General features: G+C 44.1%; 1 protein-coding gene across 1 annotated transcript in view; it reads left to right on the top strand.

Annotated features, from left to right (window-relative positions):
• Positions 1-2,417: 2,417 nt before the first annotated feature.
• Positions 2,418-24,111, top strand: part of CASQ1 (calsequestrin 1) — a 52,113-nt gene continuing 30,419 nt past the window's right edge. Inside the window, exons 1-4 of the mRNA XM_033923035.1 lie at positions 2,418-2,916; positions 8,376-8,460; positions 20,227-20,327; positions 21,796-21,907. Of these exons, the coding sequence (XP_033778926.1) occupies positions 2,674-2,916; positions 8,376-8,460; positions 20,227-20,327; positions 21,796-21,907 (541 nt within the window). The 5' untranslated portion in view covers positions 2,418-2,673. The remainder of the gene's footprint in view (positions 2,917-8,375; positions 8,461-20,226; positions 20,328-21,795; positions 21,908-24,111) is intronic.

The raw sequence follows: 24,111 nt of genomic DNA, 5'->3' as shown, positions 1-24,111 counted from the left end.
CAAGCAACGAAGTTAATAAAAGGTATGGAGAACTTGGAATACGAGGAACGACTTAAGAGACTGGGATTGTTCTCCCTTGAGAAAAGGAGACTGCGAGGGGATATGATTGAGGCTTTCAAAATACTGAAAGGAATTGACAAAATAGAGCAGGAAAAAAAAAGATTTACAATGTCCAATGTCACACGGACAAGAGGACATGGACTGATGCTAAGGGGGGACAAGTCCAGGACAAATATCAGGAAGTTCTGCTTCATGCAACGAGTGGTGGACACCTGGAATGCTCTCCCAGAGGAGGTTTTTGCGGAATCCACCGTTCTAGGATTTAAAAGCAAACTAGATGCACATCTCCTTACGAGAGGCATAGAGGGATATGGGTGACTAGAATTACGCCAGGTGTACACCTGGCTGGGCCTCCGCGTGTGTGGATCGCCGGACTTGATGGACCCAAGGTCTGATCCGGAGATGGCAGTTCTTATGTTCTTAAGAGCAGTGGCGTCACATGATCAAACTTACACTTCCCAAAAATCAGCCTGGCAGCAGTATTCTGGGCCAATTGTAATCTGGAGAGACAGGTTTTTGTGATACCGAGGTAAAAGGCATTACAATAATTGAGATGAGATAGAATAATCGGCTGAACCAAAATGGAAAAGTGGTGTTGATGAAAAAGGTGTCTAACTTTGAAAAAAACATTTCTTAATCACAGAGCTGATCTGGTCCTTAAAAGAAAGCGAGGAGTCAAAAAGAACTCCCGGGATCTTAGCAGAAAACTCGATTTGCAGGAGAGAACCAGATATCGATGCTACAGAGCTAGGAAGGCAATCAAGTTTAGGGCCTAGCCACAATAATTTTGTCTTAGATGCATTAAGTTTCATCTGAACGGATTGGGCCCACATTTGAATTCTTCTAATTGGACGGTGTAACCAATTTGAATAAAAGTTGAAGCTTGCTATACATTACACAAATTGAGATAATAACAACATTATCGGGAGGTGGTGCAAATATGTGCTTTCGGTAATAATAAAGGACAGACACTGTGTTCATTGCGACCAATAAACTGGACTGTGTCTGTGTAAAGTTTTGTGCCAGATAAACCAGTGAGCTCTAGCACTAATTAACAAACTGGCCTCCAAATCCCGCGTTCTGTAATGCACCAGCGTGAGTTGGATTCCAACCATCGATTGATTCGGAAAGAAGTTTGGATACACTTCTGGACTGTTATCAGGATTATTTCTGGAACTCAGTGAGCCTCAAGACTGCTCAGCAGATAAGTGATGTTACTCTTTTTTTTGCCCTGTTGTTTTGTGTTAAATGATCAGTAGAAGCATTAGATTTGACCAGGGGTTTTTTGGGGTCAGAGACTTTTTTCTCCCATTAGTGTATGGGAGTTTTTTTTCTCTCTTTGCTCCGTCCCCGGTGGCCAATGATAGTACATGGGACTCTTCACTGAGCTTTGTCCTTCGGGATTTTGAGTACAAAACTTTACACAGACACAGTCTAGTTTATTGGTTGCAGAGTCAAGTACATCCCAGGAGCTGTGTCCTCTCTGTCTGAGATAAGCTTCAAGTTCCTTATCTATAAGACCCTATCATAAGGGGGTCTCTTCACTTGCTCTCACTTGCCATGGACTGCTTAGAAATGCATGAACCAATGCCAGGCTCCTAACTTATGTTTTGGCTCAGGTGCAGGGACACATCATGGTTTCCATATGTTAACACAAGCCACACACAATGCTTAGCACAGAAGAGAAAGCCATTAGGGAGGTGTAAGAATCCCCAAAACAGAGTCAGGGATCCTAAAATCTGCTTAGGCACCATCAGAAACATGTTTGGCACCTCTCAGCTTGCAAACTCAAGGCAGTCAGCTATCCTCAATCACCCACACAGCACTTTCTCCTTCCCTCCCCCCCCCCCCCCCCCACTCTCCGGCTCCCATCCCTCCCTCTCTAATTACCCACTCTCCGCAGTAACTTGATTTCTTTTACTACAGACTCAACTGGCCTTATTTTTAGCCCTGTCTTCTTTCTCTTTCTTAATATGGTGCTTGGTTGTCATTAAGCCAGTTGAGGTGCTCAGGGGCTGGTGGGAGGGGGATGAGCAGAGATAGACGCAGACAGACAGAGTGGACAAGCGGAAGAATAAGGTGTGCAGAGAGAAAATCCCAATATATTTATTTAGTCATCTGTGTCTGGTTGTTTGGGGGACCTTTCTTGATTTTTCCACAAACATATTAGACTCCATAGCTGTTATATAAATGAGGCCAAACTTATGTCTATATGGGGACGAACATGTCACAACTACATATATAGTCAGGGAGCAAGGAGGAGGATTTTGCCAAGTTCATCATGATAGGAGGGCCCGCCCACCTTAGAGTCCTCCCTCCCCCCACCCCACATTCTCTTTTATGGTCCAGGGGTCATTTTATCTCTTTGCTTTTCAGGCTTTGCACCTCGGATCGGGCGGCCACCAGCAGTCCCCGGACTCTCACACCCCCATCACCGGGCCGACCCAGGCAGAAAAGCAGGCAGAGAGGCCGGTGTGAGAGAGAAGCCACAGAGTCAAGACAACTTCTGGCTCTTTCTCTCTTCCTGTGCCCAAACAGTTTTCTTAAGACAAAGAGAGGGACTCTTTTCTTTTTTTAACAAGGCTGCTCCGGAGGTCTGGGTTGTCCGTGAGAATGAGGGGGCTCTGGCTGGTGGTCGTGGGGCTATGCCTTGCCATGGAAAACCTGGGTGTGTGGGGTGAAGAGGGGTTGAATTTCCCGCTGTATGATGGCGAGGACCGAGTTATTGATCTGAACTCAAAGAACTACAAGTCTGTGATGAAGAAACATGAAGTCATGGCTCTCTACTACCACGAGCATGTGGGGGACGACAAGGCTTCCCAGAGGCAGTTTGAGATGGAGGAGCTGATTTTAGAGGTAAAGGATGGCGGGAAAAGAAGTGGGTGCATGAACCATAAAGAGCTCTCTGCTGGTCATTCGGAAAGATAGGGGGTGTAAGAGAGGTGGTGTTCCAATGTGGTACAAGGCAGACAACTGGCTAAGAGATCACAAGGTGAGAATCACAGAAGAGAGGATGAGACATGAGTCTCCGATTGTTGGTTATCCATTGACTCTTTGGGGAAAATGAGTTAACACTCAAATGAGTTAACACTCAAACTGTTTCTCTTGGGTGATACAAGAAATTACTGTGTAGGCTCTTGACAATATGTCTTTTCCATGGCAGAGATCAATTAAGAAAAATCCTTTCCAAGGCTAGGAATGAGTTCCTTGTACCCTGCAGTTTAAAGTTGGCATGCAGAGAAACATGCCTTGAGCCAACTTGACGAGCTCTCCCTTCTGCCCTTTGTTGTAGTCTCCAGTTAGCCTTCCTTCTGAGTGAATTTGGAAACTGGCATGAACTCTGCTTTGCAAAGTATTTGAAACCAGTTTCCAGTTCACTTTTCTTTGACCCAGAGAGTACTTTCTATTGTCTTGGATTTCCAGCTCAATCAGAACTGGGCTAGATTGGGCTGCAGCACCTTGAGCTGCCATCCACAGAGCAACGAGGGACTTTTCTCTGGTTGTGCACCCCATCCTAACTCCTGTAGCCCAACCACTGTAGAAACAGTGTTCAGCTGGTAGCCTACCCCAGAATGCCTTTCGGAGCCCTACAGTCAGAGATCCAATGCTCAGTCAATTGGTGTTTCCATTGTGCATTGACTAGGACCCTCCCACCTCCCAAAAAGCAGTGCCTCCACAGACAGCATCCCTTGCTCCAACAAGCCCAGGGAATCGAACCCCAGTTCTCAGTTTGAGGGGATGAAGAACATAAGAAAAGCCTTATTGGGTCAGACCAATGGTCCATCAAGCCCAGTAGCCCGTTCTCACGGTGGCCAATCCAGATTACTAGTTCCTGGCCAAAACCCAAAGAGTAGCAGCATTCCATACAGAATCTCAAAGAATAGCAAGATTCCGGAATCCCAGAGTGTAACAAGATTCTAGAATCCCAAGGAGTAGCAACATTCCATGCTACCGATCCAGGGCAAGCAGTGGCTTCCCCCATGTCTTTCTCAAAAACCGACTATGGACTTTTCCTCCAGGAAATTGTCCATACCTTTCTTAAAACCAGCTATGCGATCCACTCTTACCACTAGCATTTGAGCCACCAGGTCACATCAGGACTTGTATCAAATTCATGTCTTAATCCATTCAGAGCATTCACATTATCATTTTATATCATGCCATAGTGAGAAGAAGTGGTTTGAATGGAGTGTGGAGGGTCAAGCATTACCTCTCTTTTCAATTCAGTTGGTTTCTAAGCTTCAAGTTGGCGTGTGAAGTTGAGCGGGTGAGGGCAGTTTTCTAAGGAGCCACCTAGACTTCAGTAGCAGAAATGCACAGAAATGGTGATATTCTAGTCATTTGTGTGCATAAGCTGCCACAAATTGCATGTAAATGATCTCTTATTGAATCTTGACTAGTGGCAAAGTACACACCATGCTTTTCTCATGGGCGTGTGCATGGCAAAGGTTTAGGTAGTGGGGTCGAAGGACAAAAGTAAGTGCTAGTCTACTCCGGAAACTGAAGAACCATGGAGTGGACGGAGACGTACATAGATGGATCAGAAACTGGTTGGCGGGTAGGAAACAGAGGGTAGGGGTGAAGGGCCACTACTCGGACTGGATGGGGGTCACGAGTGGTGTTCCGCAGGGCTCAGTGCTCGGGCCGCTGCTATTTAATATATTCATAAATGATCTAGAAACAGGCACGAAGTGTGAGATAATAAAATTTGCGGACGATACAAAACTATTTAGTGGAGCTGGGACTAAAGAGGAATGCGAAGAATTGCAAAGGGACTTGAACAAATTGGGGGAATGGGCGGCGAGATGGCAGATGAAGTTCAACGTTGAGAAATGTAAAGTATTGCATGTTGGAAACAGAAACCCGAGGTACAACTATACGATGGGAGGGATATTATTGAATGAGAGCAACCAAGAAAGGGACTTGGGGGTAATGGTGGACATGACAATGAAGCCGACGGCACAGTGCGCAACAGCCGCTAAGAAAGCAAATAGAATGCTAGGCATAATCAAGAAGGGTATTACAACAAGGACAAAAGAAGTTATCCTGCCATTGTATCGGGCGATGGTGCGCCCGCATCTGGAATACTGCGTCCAATATTGGTCTCCGTACCTTAGGAAGGATATGGCGTTACTCGAGAGGGTTCAGAGGAGAGCGACACGCTTGATAAAAGGGATGGAAAACCTCTCATACGCTGAGAGATTGGAGAAACTGGGTCTCTTTTCCCTGGAGAAGAGGAGACTTAGAGGGGATATGATAGAGACTTATAAGATCATGAAGGGCATAGAGAGAGTAGAGAAGGACAGATTCTTCAAACTTTCGAAAAATAAAAGAACAAGAGGACACTTGGAAAAGTTGAAAGGGGACAGATTTAAAACGAATGCTAGGAAGTTCTTCTTTACCCAACGAGTGGTGGACACCTGGAATGCGCTTCCAGAGGGAGTAATAGGGCAGAGTACAGTACAGGGGTTTAAGAAAGGATTGGACAATTTCCTGCTGGAAAAGGGGATAGAGGGGTATAAATAGAGGATTACTGCACAGGTCCTGGACCTGTTGGGCCGCCGCGTGAGCGGACTGCTGGGCATGATGGACCTCAGGTCTGACCCAGCAGAGGCATTGCTTATGTTCTTATGTTCTTATGTTATGTATTCTTTAAGGAAAAGTTGACGCCTACTTTTCTTTATAGAATAAATGTCATTAGACGCTCCATAATAGGATTACCCTTATTTTGAAGAGGATTACAATCTGACTAAAAAATTGACAGATCAATGGTCCATCAAGGCCAGTAGCCCGTTCTCACAGTGGCCAATCCAGGTCCCTAGTACCTGGCCAAAACCCAAGGAGTAGAAACATTCCATACAGAATCTCAAAGAATAGTAAGATTCTGAAATCTCAGAGAGTAACAAAATTCTAGAATCCCAAAGAGTAGCAACATTCCATGCTACAGATCCAGGGCAAGCATGTCTTTCTCAATAACAGACTATGGACTTTTCCTCCAGGAAATTGTTCAAACCTTTCTTTAAAATCAGCTGTGCATTGGGAGAATGTTGAGGCAGAACTGAGACTGGGGGAACGGTCTGTTGAGGTGGAGAGAGGGTGGAAATTCTAATACTCCAACTAGTACAGTAGAAAAGAAGTCTCTCATGGTTCCAGCACCCTCAAGTCTATGCAGTGTAAATCTATCAGCTTTTCCTTCTCTGCAGATTGGCCCAATTAATGGATTAGTTTGTGACTGGACATGTCATTGGTGGAGAAAACCCATACTGAAAGGTTTTCACCTTGTCTCCTGCCTTCCCCTCTGTTCTCTCGGTGACCTATTTTGACATCTGTTGTGGCTAGGCAGAAGATGATGGGTGGTAGGAATGTCTTTGGGAACTAAACCGAGCGCCATGTTGGTCAACCCAATATCTTGTCATCACAAAATGGGTCCAATTCAGTTTCTAATTTCTCTCACTGTGTGACCATATTGGGATGAGTCAGAAAATAAGAGTGTGATAACAAGGTGTTATATCACAGATGGGCATCCAGAAAATTTTCATTTTTATATTCTTTTTTTTTCATTTTTCAAACGAATCTTGTTAAGAGCGCAACTATGCACACACAAGGAGCACGTTCTTTTTAAAGTGGATGCACAATTTGCATGTAAGACCCAATTCTATATAAGTCGCCTAAAAATTCATCACCAACTAATGTTGCACTAAGTGTGATTCTATGAAAGTTAGGTGCCCATTATAGAATAACACTTAGCGCAACACTACGCATTCTAACATTTGGGAGCACCCTATTTATGCCAGGGTGATCTTGGCCTACATGCCTGTGCCCAAGTGAGGCAACCAACGGCTCCTAATTCAGAAAACGTACCTACAATCTGCCCCTACCAAAGCCCACTTGAAACTCTGCGCTTTGCCCTAGCGGCCGGATTCTGTAGATGCCCTACTGCTACCTAGCTAAATTGCTTTGACTTTATTTGGCACGGTAATTGACCGCGTCATTACAAACCAATTAAAAACTCATTTAAAAAAGTAGACACCATAATCGCATCTACATGAAGCCACCTAACGGCGTCTAAAGTCAAAGTAGGTGTGGTTATGAGCAGAAATTGCCTTAGGCGCCATTAGACGTGATTCTCAAAAGAACTTAGGCGTCTGCAATGTAGCCCAGTAAAACCTTAGGCGCCTAAGTGTGGTTGACATGTGGTCAGTGCCATTTTTGTATGTGGCTGCTGATTTAGGCGCTATTTATAGAAGCTGGCCAGTTGTAAAATCACACCGACCAACTTAGGTGCCTAACTTTCAATTAAGTCCACTTAGTGCCAATTAAAATGTATTGACTACCAATTATTGGTGCCAAATTAGCTTAGCTAGGCATGCTGATGTAGGCGCCTAACTTTAGGCGCTCTTTTATAGAATATGGGGATAGTGCAGGGTTAGCAAGATGGAGATGATAAGGTCTCTGTTCAATGAGGACATGGGATTAGTTAGGTATAAACGTGCTGGAAACCTTATTATAGTTGCTCAAGTTCAACCGTTCAAAGCCTATATTGTTCATTAAATTTTTGCCTCACTTTTGATCCTGGCTCTGTGACTGCCTTCCCCTTTGCCCTCGAAGTTGGCCTTTTGATGCGGTCCCTCAGCATCATTCCTCCCCTCCATCCATCTCCCCATGGTATACTTTTGCCTGATTGGCTCCCAGTGAACAGGAAGAGGAAGGAGATCAGAACTTAGATTCTCTCTCTCCCTCATCCCCCTGGTTGTTCTTTTATCCAAATAGATCTAGGATCTTCATTTCCTGCTGGCATTTTTCATGATTTCCAACTTCTCAATAGGCGTTCTCCTTCACCTTCTTGCCACCTAAGCCCCCCTCCCATTTTCCACTTCCTTCCCTACCCCTCCCAATTAATGTCCACTAACATAGCTGAACCTACCTTCCAATTGACCATACACTAGAGCCTGAAAAGTCACAGACATACTCTTCATTTATTCCTGTCTACCACTTTCATTCCAGTCCCTTGTGTAAGTTGGAACTTTCTCCATGTGCATTTGTAGATTAGGCTCAAAATTTAGAACTACAGTAGTTTTATATGTTCTCAGCTCAAAGTGGGTACAGTAGGTCATTCAGTTAATCTAGTCCTTTAGATAAGGTGTCTTCACCTTGGTCCATTAACTTCATAAAATAACTCCTCACATGTATTCTGTAAACAAGGTTTTATTTCTCAAGAGAAATTGTTAAGTAGATGTAACTATTTCTGCTTTATCTTTCTTTTCTAATACATTCTTTTCCTCCCTCTCTCTCTCTCTCTTTCCTCTTTTTCCTAGTTAGCAGCCCAAGTCCTAGAAAATAAAGGGGTAGGATTTGGGTTGCTTGATGAGGACAAGGATGCTGCAGTGGCCAAGAAGCTTGGTAAGTCAGAACCTAACCTGCTGCAATCTCACTTGTGTTGTCACTTCCTGTTTCCTGGTTTCCATATGTCTTCTATTATGTTGACCTTATGTAAGGCCAGGAATAACATGAATTGGTATTAGGTTGCATTTGGGAATGTAAAGGCTCATCTGTCGAAAATGGATGCATCATTACTGGGTAGACTGGGTGGGCCAGTATACATGCCTGGGAACTCTTTGGGGTTGTTTGGGAAACCTGAGCTTTCACTGAAATTTGTAAGTCTACTCTATGGAAACACCCGGGAAACCTCCTATTGCTACTATGTCCTCTCCTGTTGCAGCGGGCTGCCTGGAAGAGGGAAGAAACTACATTAGGAGCCTGTCTCGATGAGATTGCTCCGTTGAAGGAGATAAGTCCACAGCGCAGTAACTGTGTACCATGGCTTTCTAATACTTTGCGGCGATCTACATGGGATGTGCGTAAATTAGAACGTAACTCCCTTATGGCTTATTTTGATTCCTTGAGGGGTTATAAGGCTCTGACCCTGGAAGCTAAAAAAGACTTTTTGAATCGTAAAATTAGTGGGGTGACGAACTCATTGAGGGAGTTGTTTGGAGACTTACGGTAGCCCCTTCAGGTAATGCTGAGCCTTCTTTTGCTAGTCAGGAATTTTGCATTCCTTTACATCTTAAGTGCATGGGGTTGTGGTACAGTTTTGTGGACTGATTCCAGTTACTGGAATTGAATATCCAGCGGTTTTGAGGGGTGCTGGCATTATTCAGTACTGGTCGGTTAACAGTGGGCAAAAATAGGCCTGCTATTTATTTGGTTCAATATGCCCATTAAACTTACCTGGTCAAAGTTGAATACTACTGGTTATCATGCATAAGAACATAGGTAGCTTTACTGGGTCAGACCAATGGTTCATCAAGCCCAGTCACCTGTTCTCATGGTAGCCAATCCAGGTCCCTAGTACCTGGCCAAAACCCAAGGAGTAGCAACATTCCATTATCTCAGAGTAAGCAAGATTCTGGAACCCCAAAGAATGTAACATTCCATAAGGAATCCCAAAGAATAGCAAGATTCCGGAACCCCAAAGAGTAGCAACACTCCATGCTACCGATCCACGGCCAGCAGTGGCTTCCCCCATGTCTTTCTCAATAACAAACTAGTTCCTTTATACAATACTTCTATAACCAACTTTGTATATGCTTGTACTGTATATAGGGTGGGTGTAAGTGCTTGCACCTAAATGTCAGAGATGTGTATGTAACATAGTATTCTATATGTTGAGCATGAGAATGATTGTCTGCTATGTGCTTATAGTAGAACCACGCACCTTCTGTGAAAGCAGCGACACTAGGATTTTAAGTGGAAACAACTTGTATGTGATGCTAATAGTTAGGTGCCATCGACTCGTGTTCAAGATCTTGATGAATTACAGATCTAAAAAGAGATCGGTTTTGTGCTAGTCCAGTAAGGTCCTCCAGGGTCATCTCCATGGTTGCTTTCAAAATGTCCAGCCATCTGATTACAAGTCATCCTCTTCGCTTGGCTCCTTCAATCTTCCCAAACATAATGTCCTTCTCCAATGATCTTCCCTTTTGACAGTGTGACCAAAATAAGACTCCCATTGCGTCATCATTTGGGCTTCAAGTGACGTGATAGCCTTTCAAAACCAGGTCATTTTTCCATAACTTCCTTTGATAACCTCTCTTTATCTCACACTTGTGGTTCATTAACAACAGAGGTTCTCCTCTTTTTCTCTTCTGCCTATGTGTATGCCCACCTTTCAAATACAAACTGAGCTTCATTTTCAAAAAAGACAGACATCCAAAAATAGTATAAACCAGCACTTGGACCTCTTACTAGACAAAACGTCCAAGGGGGCATTCTCAAAGATGACTTTCTGGGTGTCTAGCAGGACTTCTAACCCACTGTGCATCCAGAATAAAAAATGGGTTGTTGGGAGGTGGGGAATGGGTGGGATTTAGGCGGGCATAGGTGTGGACATCCTCCAGCTATAATCAAAACCCGGGTTTTGAAAAGCTGTCCAGACCCCTGGATATGTCCTCAAAAGGAGGACAAGTCTGGACACCCTAAACAGTAGAACATTTCCTTAATTTTCTATACTGTTTTCCTAGGGGAGCTCAGAACGGTTTACATGAATTTAGTCAGGTACTCAAGCATTCTTCCTTACTTGTCCTGGTGGGCTCACAATCTATCTAATGTACCCGGGGAAACGGGAGCAGTTTGGGTTTGAACCCACAACCTCGGGGGGGGGGGGGGCTGAGGTTGTAGCTTTAACCACTGCGCCACACTCTCCCCCTAAACAGAACGAGTGGCAGATGCAAGGACCAGCTTCTCAGTGGAGACAGGGATGTCACAAAAGCCTTGAGCAAACCCAGAGGTGCTTCAGTTGTGAAGAAGTAATAGGAACAGCCAGAGATCAACTAGGGTTTAAACTGTTGCAAAAGAAACCAATTTGGGCAGACTTAGATGATTTCGCCTACATAGTAATTCCCACACATCTTGCATTACAATGACTTCATTGGTTTCTAAGCAATAATAGTGCAGAGCTGGAGTCTCAGTGTAGGATATTTTTATCCCCCGTGCTACGAATATTACTCGGTTGTGTCCCTCGCATTCTTTAGCTCTTAAGGACCAGCAGAGGTCCCTGCAACCCTGCTCATGGCAAGTTTTAAAACAGGCATTTCATTTTCAACACAGCTGAAATCTAGTTAGTGAATCCTTTCCAAGCAAAAAAAACATGTAGCTGTTGCAATGCCCTCCCCTCTACTGTGTTTTGTTTCGTATTGGTTTCCACGTTATTCACAATAATTTTTTTTTTCCATTACAGGGGAAATATAGTTATAGTTTGCACTCTTTTGGAAAAGTCCTATCATTCTGTTAATTTATTTAGATCTGTCTTCAGCTTTTGACATGGTAGACCATAATCTTTTACTCTCCTGCTTATATGATATTGGAGTTAGGGGTACAGTTCTTTTCTGGTTCACATCTTTTCTTGAAGGTTGCACATTCCCGGTTTCCACAATGACCCTGAAACATAAAGGACCCCCCCACCCACCTTTTTATTGGACTAACTTACCCCCCCTTTTTACAAAACCATAGCATGGTTTTGAAAAAAAACCCCAACATCAATATAACTCAAATAATAAAATAAATTGTGGAGAAAACAAACCTCAGTACAGTGGTTCCCGGGCCACAAGATACCCAAAAGTATCCTATATCATCACTGGAATGAAAAGAACTCCACAGCATCAATATAGCTCAATCATATACATTGATATTTCTCAGAATCTTCCTTATTATCGTGAGTCTATTGGGATAAGACAAGGAAGTTAGACTTAATGGCTGTGTTCCAGAAGACTGATTCCAGCTATCTGAGATAAGTGGTTTCATACACTTTTTTCTCTGGATAGTGTTTCTACCAATTTTTGATAGAGTTGCTAATACACGCTAATTAAGAGCACTTTCAATATATTGCATTATGCCCACAATTGTAGCTTTCACTTTGAAGTTTATTGGCGTGGAGCCCTGATTTCAACAGACTCACAGTGATAAGGAAGATTCTGATAAATATCAGGGAATAGACTTAGTAGATAAGTACAGGTTGTTCACCCTCTCCAAGGTAGGGAGAACGAGAGGGCACTCTCTAAAGTTAAAAAGGGATAGATTCTGTACGAACATAAGGAAGTTCTTCTTCACCCAGAGAGTGGTAGAAAACTGGAACGCTCTTCCGGAGGCTGTTATAGGGGAAAACTCCATCAACAACTGTAGACCAGTTTCACCCTACTATTTGTCGTCAATGAGCGCTGCACAGTGAAACTTTATGAAGCCTAATCACATTTTTTAAGGCTCCAGAAGTTTCCTACTTCTCCTGAGGGTATCCAGATGTGTTAGACCTGACCTCTATTGGTGCTCTGGCACTGTGATTATTCCCAATTAATTTCCAAGTTTCCAAGTTTTATTACAATTTGTTATCCCATTTATCAAATTTCTAAGCGGTTTACCGTAATAAAATTATTAAAAAATGGGAGATATACAAACATTAGTCATAAACAAGACACCATAAATGTACATATGGACGTTATGGACTAACAATGATTACAAGAGGTAAAAGGAAAGAAATACAATTTTAAATAGGATAGGAAGACATAGAAGGTTAACACATGTAGAAAGGGCAAATTACGTCTGTGGTAGAAGATAAGATCTGGCTGTCAAGAGTTATAAGTCAAATGAATCTTTGAATAAGAAGGTCTTTAGGTTTGATTTGAATCTTTCGAGGTTGATTTCTTCACGGAGGTGATTAGGCATCGAATCTCATTAGCCCAGGGTTTGCTGCCCTGTGACCCATTTTTAAACTTCTGCCTTCTTCCTTGATAGTCCTTGACTAGGGTTCACAAACTGTAGCCTACCCCTAAAACTTCATGTGTATTTACCCTAGGTTTGGCTAACAGTGGCAGGGGCTTCCTCTTGCCATGGTGCTCTGCTGAACCCATAGCCATTATAATGAGTGGAATCCAGACTTGGTAGTCAAACCCAGCTACAATCAACCTATCTTTGATGCAGCTGATGAGTTGAACATAATAAACCATAGCCCAACTGTGCCAAGTGTGGTTGCACACTTTGCCGGCTTTGAGAATATATTGAAAAATCGCAATCAATATACTCTCAAAGCCTGGCCTGGTTTTCCAGTTGGGAATATAGTGCTAAAGACTTCAACTCACGCCTTCAGAAAAAGTCTCCAGTGCCAAGACTGCTTTCACTTGCCCGCCACTTTGTTTTTTGGAGTGTCATTTTCTCTGATGAAATGAACTTGGCAAAACACAGTAGGATGCAATGAAGAGGTTAGAATCATGTACACTAAGACCAATTAAAGTTAAATGTGGGTTTCCATAGAGACAGTTACTCTCTCATTATCTTTAATAAGGGGTAGACAGCACTTAGTCAAGCTTCAGAGAGAACTGGGTGTTTTGTTATTTTATGTGCGTGTGTCTGTGTGTGGAAGGAGGGGAGAAGGGAAGGAAGTGGAGAAGACAGATGAAGAGGCACAAAGACAGGTGGAGAGTCAGAAAAAAGAAGCAAAACAGAAGAGACCAGAATAGATAAGGAGGCAAGAAGAAAGGTAGAATGAGGGAAAGATAAGCAGAAAAGAAGAATTTCTTTCATCTGTGGCTTGGGCCTCGAAATGCATCTCAGGTGGCTTGTGTTCATTGAAGTTATCCCAGAACCAACTCTCCCATAGATTCACGGAGCATATAGCTGCCAACATAATCAGTTTCAGTAGGGCCTTCAGGCTAGGCCTGGATTTCCAACAACCCTGTCTAACAATCTGCCATACTGATTTCAATGGAACTCCAAGGCTTGCAGTAGACATGGTTTTAGAAGATTCCAGAAACTGTTCATGGCTGCTTATTAATTGGCAGCATTCAAGAGGATCAACAAGTTACTCAGTGGAAAATTCTCAAAACTTGCCAGTAAAATCTGGCAAGTTGATGTAGTGCCCATAGTGAGAATAACTTTTAGTTTATGGGCAATTCTCAGCATAATGGCATGCAAATTATATAGAAACATGGAAACGTGATAGCATATAAAGGCCAAATGGCCCATCTAGTCTGCCCAGCTGCAGTAACCATTATCTCTTTCTCTCGCCGAGAGATCCCACGTGCCTATCCCAGGCCCTCTTGAATTCAGAGAGAACTGTCGGTAAAGAGCAGGAAGAACTGTGCTTAGTGATTGCCCAGAAGACGAATTGCTAATCACAACTCCTCCCTCCTGTCAAAGTTGCTCTCCTTGCCCTGATCAACTGAGCCGCAGATCTCTCAAAGTCCTGCTGGCTCAGCTGATTAACTGGCAGGGAGAGCAGCAGAAAGAAGAGTCTCCCCCCTCCTGCAGACACCCCCTCCTCATCCGCCACTGCCCGGACTCCCCAGATCAGAAGGAGGGATGCACACTCCCTTCTGCTGCTGCTGTATCTAAAGCTTGAATAGTTTGATCCATCTGTTCTTCATTCTCTAAACATCTTGATGATAAATAATCAGTCTGTGAAAATGGTGGAATATTTTCATCAGTAGCAGCTAGAATTTCTTTAAAGTAGAGTTTAAGCATTTTCTTAAGAGTCACTTGCAAATACTTGGGCAAAGTTTTTTAAAAAAAACCCAAAGGTTATTACTCTGAATACCATTTTCTAGAGATTCATCTTTCCTCCTCAAGCTTGAGACATCCTTGATAATAATATTTTGTACCCTCTGAGTTTCAGTTACCGGTAATTCATTTTCAACTTTCAAAACCTGAGTATTCAAGGCTTGCATTTCAGGTATGGTAACATTCAATTTTTGTTCACAGCTCTTCTTAATTCTATTATCTAAAGATTGGATTTGGGGGCATAAAAGCTTATCGAGATTTGCAATCAAAACCTAAAAACTAAAATATGAAATTTATCATTCTTTCTTTATACATTTCTATATGACCTATTATTATCCTACCCCTGCACCCCCCAATTCTCCCCCACCCCCTGAATGGAAGATGACACATATTACCTGGTATTGCAATGTTATAAATGTTTCCAAAGCTTCAATGTAAAATATTAATAATCATACTTCGTGCTCTAGATGAAAGATTTTGAATTTTCAAAAAGAAATGTGTACGTCTTGGAAACTTACAAACATCCCTAACTTCAAATAAAATTAAATGATAGAATTGGTTCCTCCAATGCCAAAAACTATTTGTATTATATTATATTTACTTATTTCCTTCAATAAAGTAAAAAAACAAAAAAAACACCTAAAAACTGTCTAAGGTTACCTCTGACGGTTTAGTTACCAAGAAATCTGGAAATTGTGGAGCTAGCATCCGTAGAGGTGATGTCCCTTCCACCTCACTCCCAGGAATTTCTCTCACTCCTTCCAAAGATGAAACCTGTGCATGAACAGCTGCAGGGGGGCTATGATTCCGATGCTGTCTGACACCCCACACAGACCAGCGTCCACTGCACTTAAGAACATAAGAATAGCGTTACTGGGTCAGACCAATATCCCATCTTTGCAGAGGCCAATCCAAGTCACAAGTACCTGACAAAAACCCAAATGGTAGCAGCATTCCATGCTACAGTCCCATGTCTGTCTCAATAACAGGCTATGGACTTTTCCTCCAGGAATTTGTCCAAACCTTTTTTAAAAACCAGCTACATTAACTGCACTTACCACAACTTCTGGCAATGCATTCCAGAGCTTAACTATTCTATGAGTGAAAAAAAATGTCCTCCTATTGGTTTTCAAAGTACTTCCCTGTAACTTCATCGAGTGTCCCCCTAGTCTTTGTCATTTTTTGACGGAGTGAAAAATCGATCCAATTTGCCATCGTTATAGCACAAGTTTTTATCCTAACTCTTCCCATTCCTATCACATTGGTGACGGAGCCTTTGGCACAAGCAGTATGGAACAGCACAGGGAGTGGAGATAGAAGGCATGTTACATAAAATATCACTATTTGTGGGTGATTAGATCTTTGAAACATCTACTCTCGCTATTAGAGAACTAAAGTCTTACGGGGATGTTTCTGGCTTCAGAATGAACCTAGGCAAAATGGAGGATGGACACGTAGATGTTTTCTCTCCCACAAAAATCAAGCTGACCACCAAGAACATACAGGAAATAATTCAGCACTTTCCACTTGCCTTTCCTTTGTCTGGGTTGGCAGGTAATAAGCTCTGACAATTGGAGGAGTCGGTTCAGAAGATATTGTAGTGTCTTTCAAAGATCTTTAGATGAGACATTCTGAACATGGAGAGTATTCAACACTCCTAGGTTTATACATCTCATAAAAATTTCAACATTTTTCACCTTACATGGGATTGCTGTGAAATCTGGAACACGTTCTGGTAATCCAATTGTATTTGTACCACAGTAAATTTTAAATTAGCTAGTCCCGAAACCTAAGATCTAACTTTTATTTTCTACCTCATTAAGACAAGGTTGAATTATTAATCATTGGAGAAAAAAACAACAGTTTTAGCCAAGACAGATATAGGATGCCAAATCGAATTAAAAGAGTTATTTACGCTAGTCAGTGGTTCCAAAACCTGTCCTGGGGGACCCCCAGCCAGTCAGGTTTTCAAGATATCCCTAATGAATATGCATGAGAGAGATTTGCATATAATGGAAGTGACAGGTATGCAAATCTCTCTCATGCATATTCATTAGGGATATCTTGAAAACCTGACTGGCTGGGGGTCCCCCAGGATAGGTTTGGGAACCACTGCGCTAGATCATCAAAGCCTGGATCAGAATACCTCCATCTTGATCTTGCGAATCCCGCCCCCAGAAAACCCATCAACACACCAAAGGGGGTCTTTTACTAAGGTGCGTTAGCTTTTCATATACACACAATATCATTTTAACTGCAAAATTTAAAAAACACAAAGCACGCTATATGCAAAGAAAATGTTAATTATCGTTTATATTCAGGTTTATTTCAAAGAGGTCAAGGCAGATGTCTTTAAAATATGCAATTTCACCTCAGTAACAACTATAGAAAAATAGACAAATATAGTGTGGGTAGGCAGGCAGGCAGGGATCCCCAGCGGCAGCAGCTTCTACTGGCGGGAAGGGAATATCCTCCACGGCAGCCAGGCCACGTACCCCTAAGGGTGCGTGAACCGCGTGCTGAGAAACACTGCCCTACACAATGCGAAAACTACCATACGTATACGTACAATACAGTGTTCCAACACAAATTCATGGTTTGCGAATCGCAGACTCACTCATTTGCGGTCTGCTCCGAACGCCCCATGTAGTAAAGTCGGGCTACACCAATCAGGAGCTGTGTGTCCAAGCAGCTCCTGATTGGTGTAGCCTGACTTTACTACAGGAAGAGGCGGTCGGAGCAGATAGCGAGTGATTTTCTAGCTGCCCTCTCCTGCCTTTTGACAGGCGAAAAACTGCATTTGCGGTTTTTCGAAATTCGCAGGGGTTCCTAGAACAGAACCCCCGTGAATTTCGGGGGAGTACTGCACAGCCAAACAGACCAATACGGCTGTATTTCCTCAGAAGCCAATCGCATCTTTTGAACATGACAGTGGAAGGCTGTTTGAACTATGTGTCACCTCCACGTTGATATCGCATGCCTTTTTCTCATCACAGCGAATGTTATCACAGAGGCATTTGCTCTAACGAGCTGTCAAGCAGGACGTGTAGATCCTGTTTAATCGACGTTGAAGCTACAGCTTCTGATGCTGTCACTGTAGGTATTTTTCGAAAAGAAAATCTTTTACACAAGATTTAAGGGCTAACTGTTATTGAGTAGATGATGGTAGATAAGTCCCACATATCCTGCTTATTGTAGCTTTAACCACGGCGTCACACTCTACCAGCTACCAGGTGGTCTGGGTTCTAGTCTTGAATAGGCTTCTTCTATGCTGCCTTGGGGTACTAAGTAGATGTGCCCAGTTAAAGAATTGCTCGCAGGCAAGGAGCCTTAGCTCTCTGCCCCTCAATTAACGATGCAAGCTCATTAGGCTGCTTGGGCTGTAACAACAGCTTGCAATGTGTGAAACTGCCTTGCATTAAGAGATGCACCTGGCACTTGCCTGGTTTGTAATGAGAACAGTTCTCGGCTACATCCAATACGAAGCAGCTCAGAGGCTGGCCAGTGAAGAATGTATAGCCACTCGGGGGCTGGATTTACCTCAGGCTAGACGTAGCACCAGGACAATCTGTATTGCTGGAAACTGGGTCCCCCCCAGCTGAGACGACTGCTGGATTGTGTTGGATCATTTGAATCTCCTGTAACAGAAGCTCTTCATACTTCATGTGTGTCTTTGTATGTTTGCCGTGTTACCACTAGGTTGTATGTACAAGGCTTTCATATGGCTCACTTTGCCCACCATATCCTCAGTTTTTGTGACAGGGACACAGATGTTAACTGTCTCTATGTCCTAAATAATATGCTAATCTGGTCCTGGCTTTACCCTCTTGAATGCCTAAACTTGCTGTTTCCACAGTCGCCCATTGTATTCCCTGGGAAATGAGAACTGAGGGCCCGAAATTCAGCCTGCGTGATCAGCATTTTGACCCTGGAAATTCAATGCCAGGCCATGTCTGGTCTCCGGCATTGAATTTCTATTAACAATCCAAAATAAAATGAGTTTCTAAAATATATCTTTGAAATGTTAAAGAATCAATATTATTATTCATTTTTAGTGTTTAAAACTCAGTCCGAACAAACAGGACAAGGTGGTTAACAAAAGTAGTCAGGTGTCCAGGAAAACCCGGACATGTCCTCTTTTTAGACGACTGTCTGGGCTCCTGAATGGACTTTCCAAAACCCGGCATGTGTCTGGATTTTTGAAAGCCCTGACGAGCTCCGGACACATCTGGAAGGCCTCTGAGCATGCGTGGATAATGTCACATACATCTGTGCATGCTCCAGGCCCTCCAGACGTGCCTGGAGCTCATCCAGAAGAAGAGAGGAGTCGTTGAAGGAGTGGGGCTTGGGTCAGAACGGGGGCGGGCTCATGTGTCCGGGGTTTTCCGGAGAAAAATATGGCAACCCTATGTTTGTGTACGCTTGAAATCTTTTGGTGGGTGTCAGAGCTTTCTTGTACTTGCTCTGCGGCCTTTTATATGAAAAAGGTTGGAGACCTCTGAGCTATAGCTGAATAGATAGGACTGACTTTTATGCTGTACTATTTGGATCCCTTGACTGGTTAAACGTTGTACAGTGCTCCCCTGCGAATTCACAGTCAGCGGTTCACGGCCCCGGTCATTCGCGGTATTTTCCGACCACAAGCTCCTGATTGATGTCAAAGCAGCTCCTGATTGGTGAGGCACGACTTTAGTACAGGAAGAGGCGGTCGGAGCGTACAGCGAGTGATTTCCTTCACTTGCCGGCTCTCTGGCTGCCCTCTCCTTCCTCTCCAGCTGCCCTCTCCTTCCTCTCCGGCTGCCCTCTCCTTCCTCTCCGGCTGCCCTCTCCTTCCTCTCCAGCTGCCCTCTCCTTCCTCTCCGGCTGCCCTCTCCTTCCTCTCCGGCTGCCCTCTCCTTCCTCTCCAGCTGCCCTCTCCTTCCTCTCCGGCTGCCCTCTCCTTCCTCTCTGGCTGCCCTCTCCTTCCTCTCCAGCTGCCCTCTCCTTCCTCTCCGGCTGCCCTCTCCTTCCTCTCCGGCTGCCCTCTCCTTCCTCTCTGGCTGCCCTCCTTCCTCTCCGGCTGCCCTCTCCTTCCTCTCCGGCTGCCCTCTCCTTCCTCTCCGGCTGCCCTCTCCTTCCTCTCCGGCTGCCCTCTCCTTCCTCTCCGGCTGCCCTCTCCTTCCTCTCCGGCTGCCCTGTCTCCCCTGCCTAAAAACTGTATTTGTGGTTTTTCGAAATTCATGGGGGTTCCTGGAATGAAACCCCCGTGAATTTCGGGGGAGTATTGTACATCGGTACTTAACCGACCAAATGCTGCCCCGCCCCCACAACAACCTCAAACTAACCAGCTTTAAGTTAGGTGCTAAATGGCCATTTTCAGTGGCATTATCCAGTTAAGTGTCACTGAATATGCCCAGTTAGCCCCAAACAAGCGATTTCAGCAGCCTGGCTGTTTAAATCATTTTATATATTGGGATAGGGTTACCCTGTTTCTTCTGTCATGTAGCCAGTTGGCAGCCCTGTCCCCAAAGTCTGTTCTCCTTAATGAATCTGTTTGGGTACCAAAAATGAGTCTCTTTGGCAACTGTTATCCACAGGCTTTTTAACGTTAATCTTTGCATCTCTTTTTCCATTTGGCAGGGTTGGAAGAGGTAGACAGCATTTACGTGTTCAAAGACAACGAGATTATCGAATACGATGGGGAGCTCTCTGCTGACACGTTGGTGGAATTTCTTTTGGATGTGAGTAACTCTGTCTTTGGGGGGGGGGGGGGGGGGGGGGTTCTTTATGACTGGGCTTGATGTCAGGAACCTGTAAAGCTATTACCTGGTTACTGTTAAAGGGTTAGGCTCAGAAAATCCCTGTTTAACTTCCAAGCAGAGAATGATGCGGGGAAAAATTTGTCCCCGTCCCCGCAGGAACTCAGTTTCCCCGTCCCGTTCCCGTGAGTTTTGTCGCTGTCCCTGACTCATTCCTGTAGCTCTGCCTTAACCATACAAGCCTCGAACACGTGATTCAAAAGTGTTTGAGGCTTATGCAGACGAGGACACTTATCTCATGTGGTCAGGTGCTGAATTCGGGTGCCTAACTGCATAAGACCCCTGAGTTAGCTGGTTTCATGTAGCCACTAACCACAAATATTCAGCAGAGGTAACTAGTTAAGACCCACTGAATATTCACCAGCAACAGCAGTTTCTAACCGGTTAAATAGCTTTGAATATTGTCCAGATCAGCGGTGTCCCTTCCCCCAGCCAGAGCACTCTCCTCCCCATCCCTTTCCAGACAGTACGGGGATGCGTGCAGCAGTCATGTGGCCGAGGTCTGCTTGAGTGCAGCCATTGGCTCTGCCAGTTCCCTGCCCCAGACCAGGAAGTTGATGTCAAAGGGGATGGGGGCCAGCAGAGACGAAAGTCACATGCATGTGGCCCCGCAATCGCTCCACACGCCCCCTCCCACTGCATGCACCTGGGGTAGACTTCCCCACTGCCCAGCTCTTGGTACGCCACAGGTCGATTGTTATTTTCATACTGAAAACTTTCAATAAAATATTTGAACGAATTGGACAAATCAAGCCGCTGTGATAATAGTCCTAAAATTATCCAGATGAAGCAGTCCATGCAACTTTCCTTTATATGATATTAGCCTCGCAGGTGAGAGATATGAGTACAAACTAGGCTCAACCTTTAATGCCAGCCAGTAAGCAGCTTAAGTTCCGAGAATAATATTTGTAACTTTGAACTCTGCCCAGTCCGGGCTAAATTCAAATGCCAGGCGCTATTCTATAAATGGTTCTCCAGGATCCATGCCCAATTTTGGGTACAAGGATTTACGCCAAGCGAAGCCTGGTGTATATCCTTGTGCCTAAATTAGGCACGGATCTGCCGTATTCTAGTATAACACTGCGTGCAAATTCTCGGAATGCCCTTGACCCATCCTTGCTCCTCCCACAGCCATGGCCATTTTTGGATCCTCCCTTAAAAATTTCCATGAGCATCTTTATAGAATTCCAACTAGGATGATGCGCATGTAAATTCAAATTATTCCCGATTAGCAGTAATCGATTATAAGTATTAGCGCTAATTGGCTCGTTATTCAGTTAAATTGCGTGCGTGCCCAAGCAGCCTGTCGCAATTTTGAGTGCCATTTCAGCCAAGTCTATGCCCAACTGCTGACTACTTGCTATCAGAGATATGTCTGGTACCTTTCTAGGTTCTGGAGGATCCGGTCGAGTTTGTTGATGGATTTCAGGAGCTTGAAGCCTTTGAGAAAGAGGACGAGGATCCTAAACTCATTGGATACTTCAAGAACGAAGACTCTGAACGTAGGTATCCAGTCCCCGACTATGAGCTGATCCAGTCCTGGTTTTGTCTCATTGTACGCACTTTGACACACATGCCGTTCACAAGTTCTGGGAAGAAATGTGACAAACCATTCAAAGAATTATTACAGTTATACCTACTCCTGCTAATATATTTTTAAGATCTTTCAAAATTTAGGATTGGTCCCAACCCCCCAGGGGGCTCCAGAAAAAGGAAGGCAGCCTGAGACATCCATTGCTTTCAAAGAAGGTAAAACACGGATATCTCAATCCGTCCTCCTTTTTCTAGAGCCATATGGTAACCCTAGGAGTCCCGTCCCCCAAAATTTGATATGATATTCTAATTGAGAGTGTGGTGCAGTAGATAAAGCTACAGCCTCAGGACCCTGAGGTTGTGGGTTCAAACCCACGTTGCATCTTTGGACCGTGGGCAAGTCACTTAATCCCCCCAATTGCCCCAGGTACATTAGATAGATTGTGAGCCCACCAGGACAGACAGGGAACATGCTTGAGTACCTGAATAAATTCATGTAAACCGTTCTGAGCTCTCTTGGTAGAATGGAATAGAAAATCGAATGAATAAATAGTGTGAAAAGTTTCTGTCTCTGGTAACCAGAGCTGAGATTGTGATGTCATAATGCCTCATTCCACCAATAAGAGCCAACCTCATCAGTGATGTCACAATGGCTTGATTGTCCTAGACTTAGCTCACTTTTTCTATATTATGATTTCTAGAGTGGCACAGTGGTTAAAGCTACAGTCTTAGTACCCTGAGGTTGTGGGTTCAAACCCCCACTGCTCCTTCTGACCCTGGGCAAGTCACTAAATCCCCCCTCCCATTGCCCCAGGTACATTAGATAGATTGTGAACCCACCAGGACAGACAGGGAAAATGCTTGAGTACCTGAATAAATTCATGTAAACCATGCTGAGATCCCTAACTTAATTGTTTTAATGGATTCAATCGGGGCTGCAATTGAAAAACAATTCAAAAGCAATTTTTAAAAAACGGAGGTGCCTTAGGGCACCTGCACAACTGGCTCTCATGTCCCGCCTAAATGCCACTGTAGGCGCCGTGTTGGTTTTTAATGCGGATTTTGGAGAATCTGGTCCTGAGTTTTGCTGGACACCACAGGGTAAATCTTTCCTGGCTGAGTAGAGGTAGGTGTGACCACTTGTAACGAATGATGAGACAGAACAGATGTGAACTAGGAGAGGACTGGACCACTAATTCTGAGAGATGACAGTTGCGAGAGAAGAAGTGCAGCTAATAGATCAAGAGAGACAGCCAGAACTGTTTAGTGTTGGTCAAGGGCAGCCTGGATGGGCCATTTGGCCTTTATCTGCCATCATGTTTCTAAGGCCATAACTGTTTCAGTACTAAAGTTAGATCAAAAGCCTGATTGTCTAAGATTGAAAGTCAATATTTTCTCCCCTTCAGTCTGTCCCTCTGTTCCCTCTCCATCACTATATCCAACATTTCTCCCTCTCATCCTTCTCTTCCCCATGCATCTCTCTCTCTTTATGCCCATTTTTCCTTTCACCATCTCTTTCCCTCTCACTCACACACTCATGCCCCACAATTCTCCCTTCCTATTCCCTCCCTCCTATGTCCCAAGTTAGTGCCCCCTTCCTCCCTCCCTTCTGTGTCCCATGTTCGAGTTCATGCCCCCTCCCTGCCTTCCAGCTGTTGTCCCAAAATCGTGCCCCTCCAATGCCTCAACGCACTTCTTCCCCCCTCCTTTCTCCCAGAAAGATCGTGTCCCCTTACTTGTTCGAGCTGCACTCACTCCATCTTCCTTCAGCAGCTTGTTGCGGGGACGCAGCCCAGTTCCCAATTCCCTGACTTATTGAGTAGTTGAAAACCTCCTTTAGTTTTTTCCCCCTTACCAGAGATCTGGCCCAAAACCTAATGTAACAGTTAGATAGATGAGTGATTGAGGTTTTTCCCAGTGAGATTTCATATTGACCTTTGTCTGTAAAGATACAGATTTGAGAGATTTTCTCCAAGCACATGGCTAAGGGAGTGTAAAGACAGACTTGCCCAAGGTGTAGCTAAATTTTACTAGAATCCATTATTCTGACATTTCGGACTGTGTGGGAAATCATACCTCATAATAATTGAGTCACTCAGCAGTTTAGGGGTCCCCAGTCCTGAGGAATCATAATCCCTCACACGCGTCAGAAACAGCAACAGAGCGGGAGGGA

The sequence above is a fragment of the Geotrypetes seraphini genome, chromosome 16 (genome assembly GCF_902459505.1).
Source record: "Geotrypetes seraphini chromosome 16, aGeoSer1.1, whole genome shotgun sequence".
In the NCBI taxonomy this organism is placed as follows: domain Eukaryota; kingdom Metazoa; phylum Chordata; class Amphibia; order Gymnophiona; family Dermophiidae; genus Geotrypetes; species Geotrypetes seraphini.
Note: the sequence above shows the minus strand (reverse complement) of the source record. Positions and strands in the feature narration are given on the sequence as shown.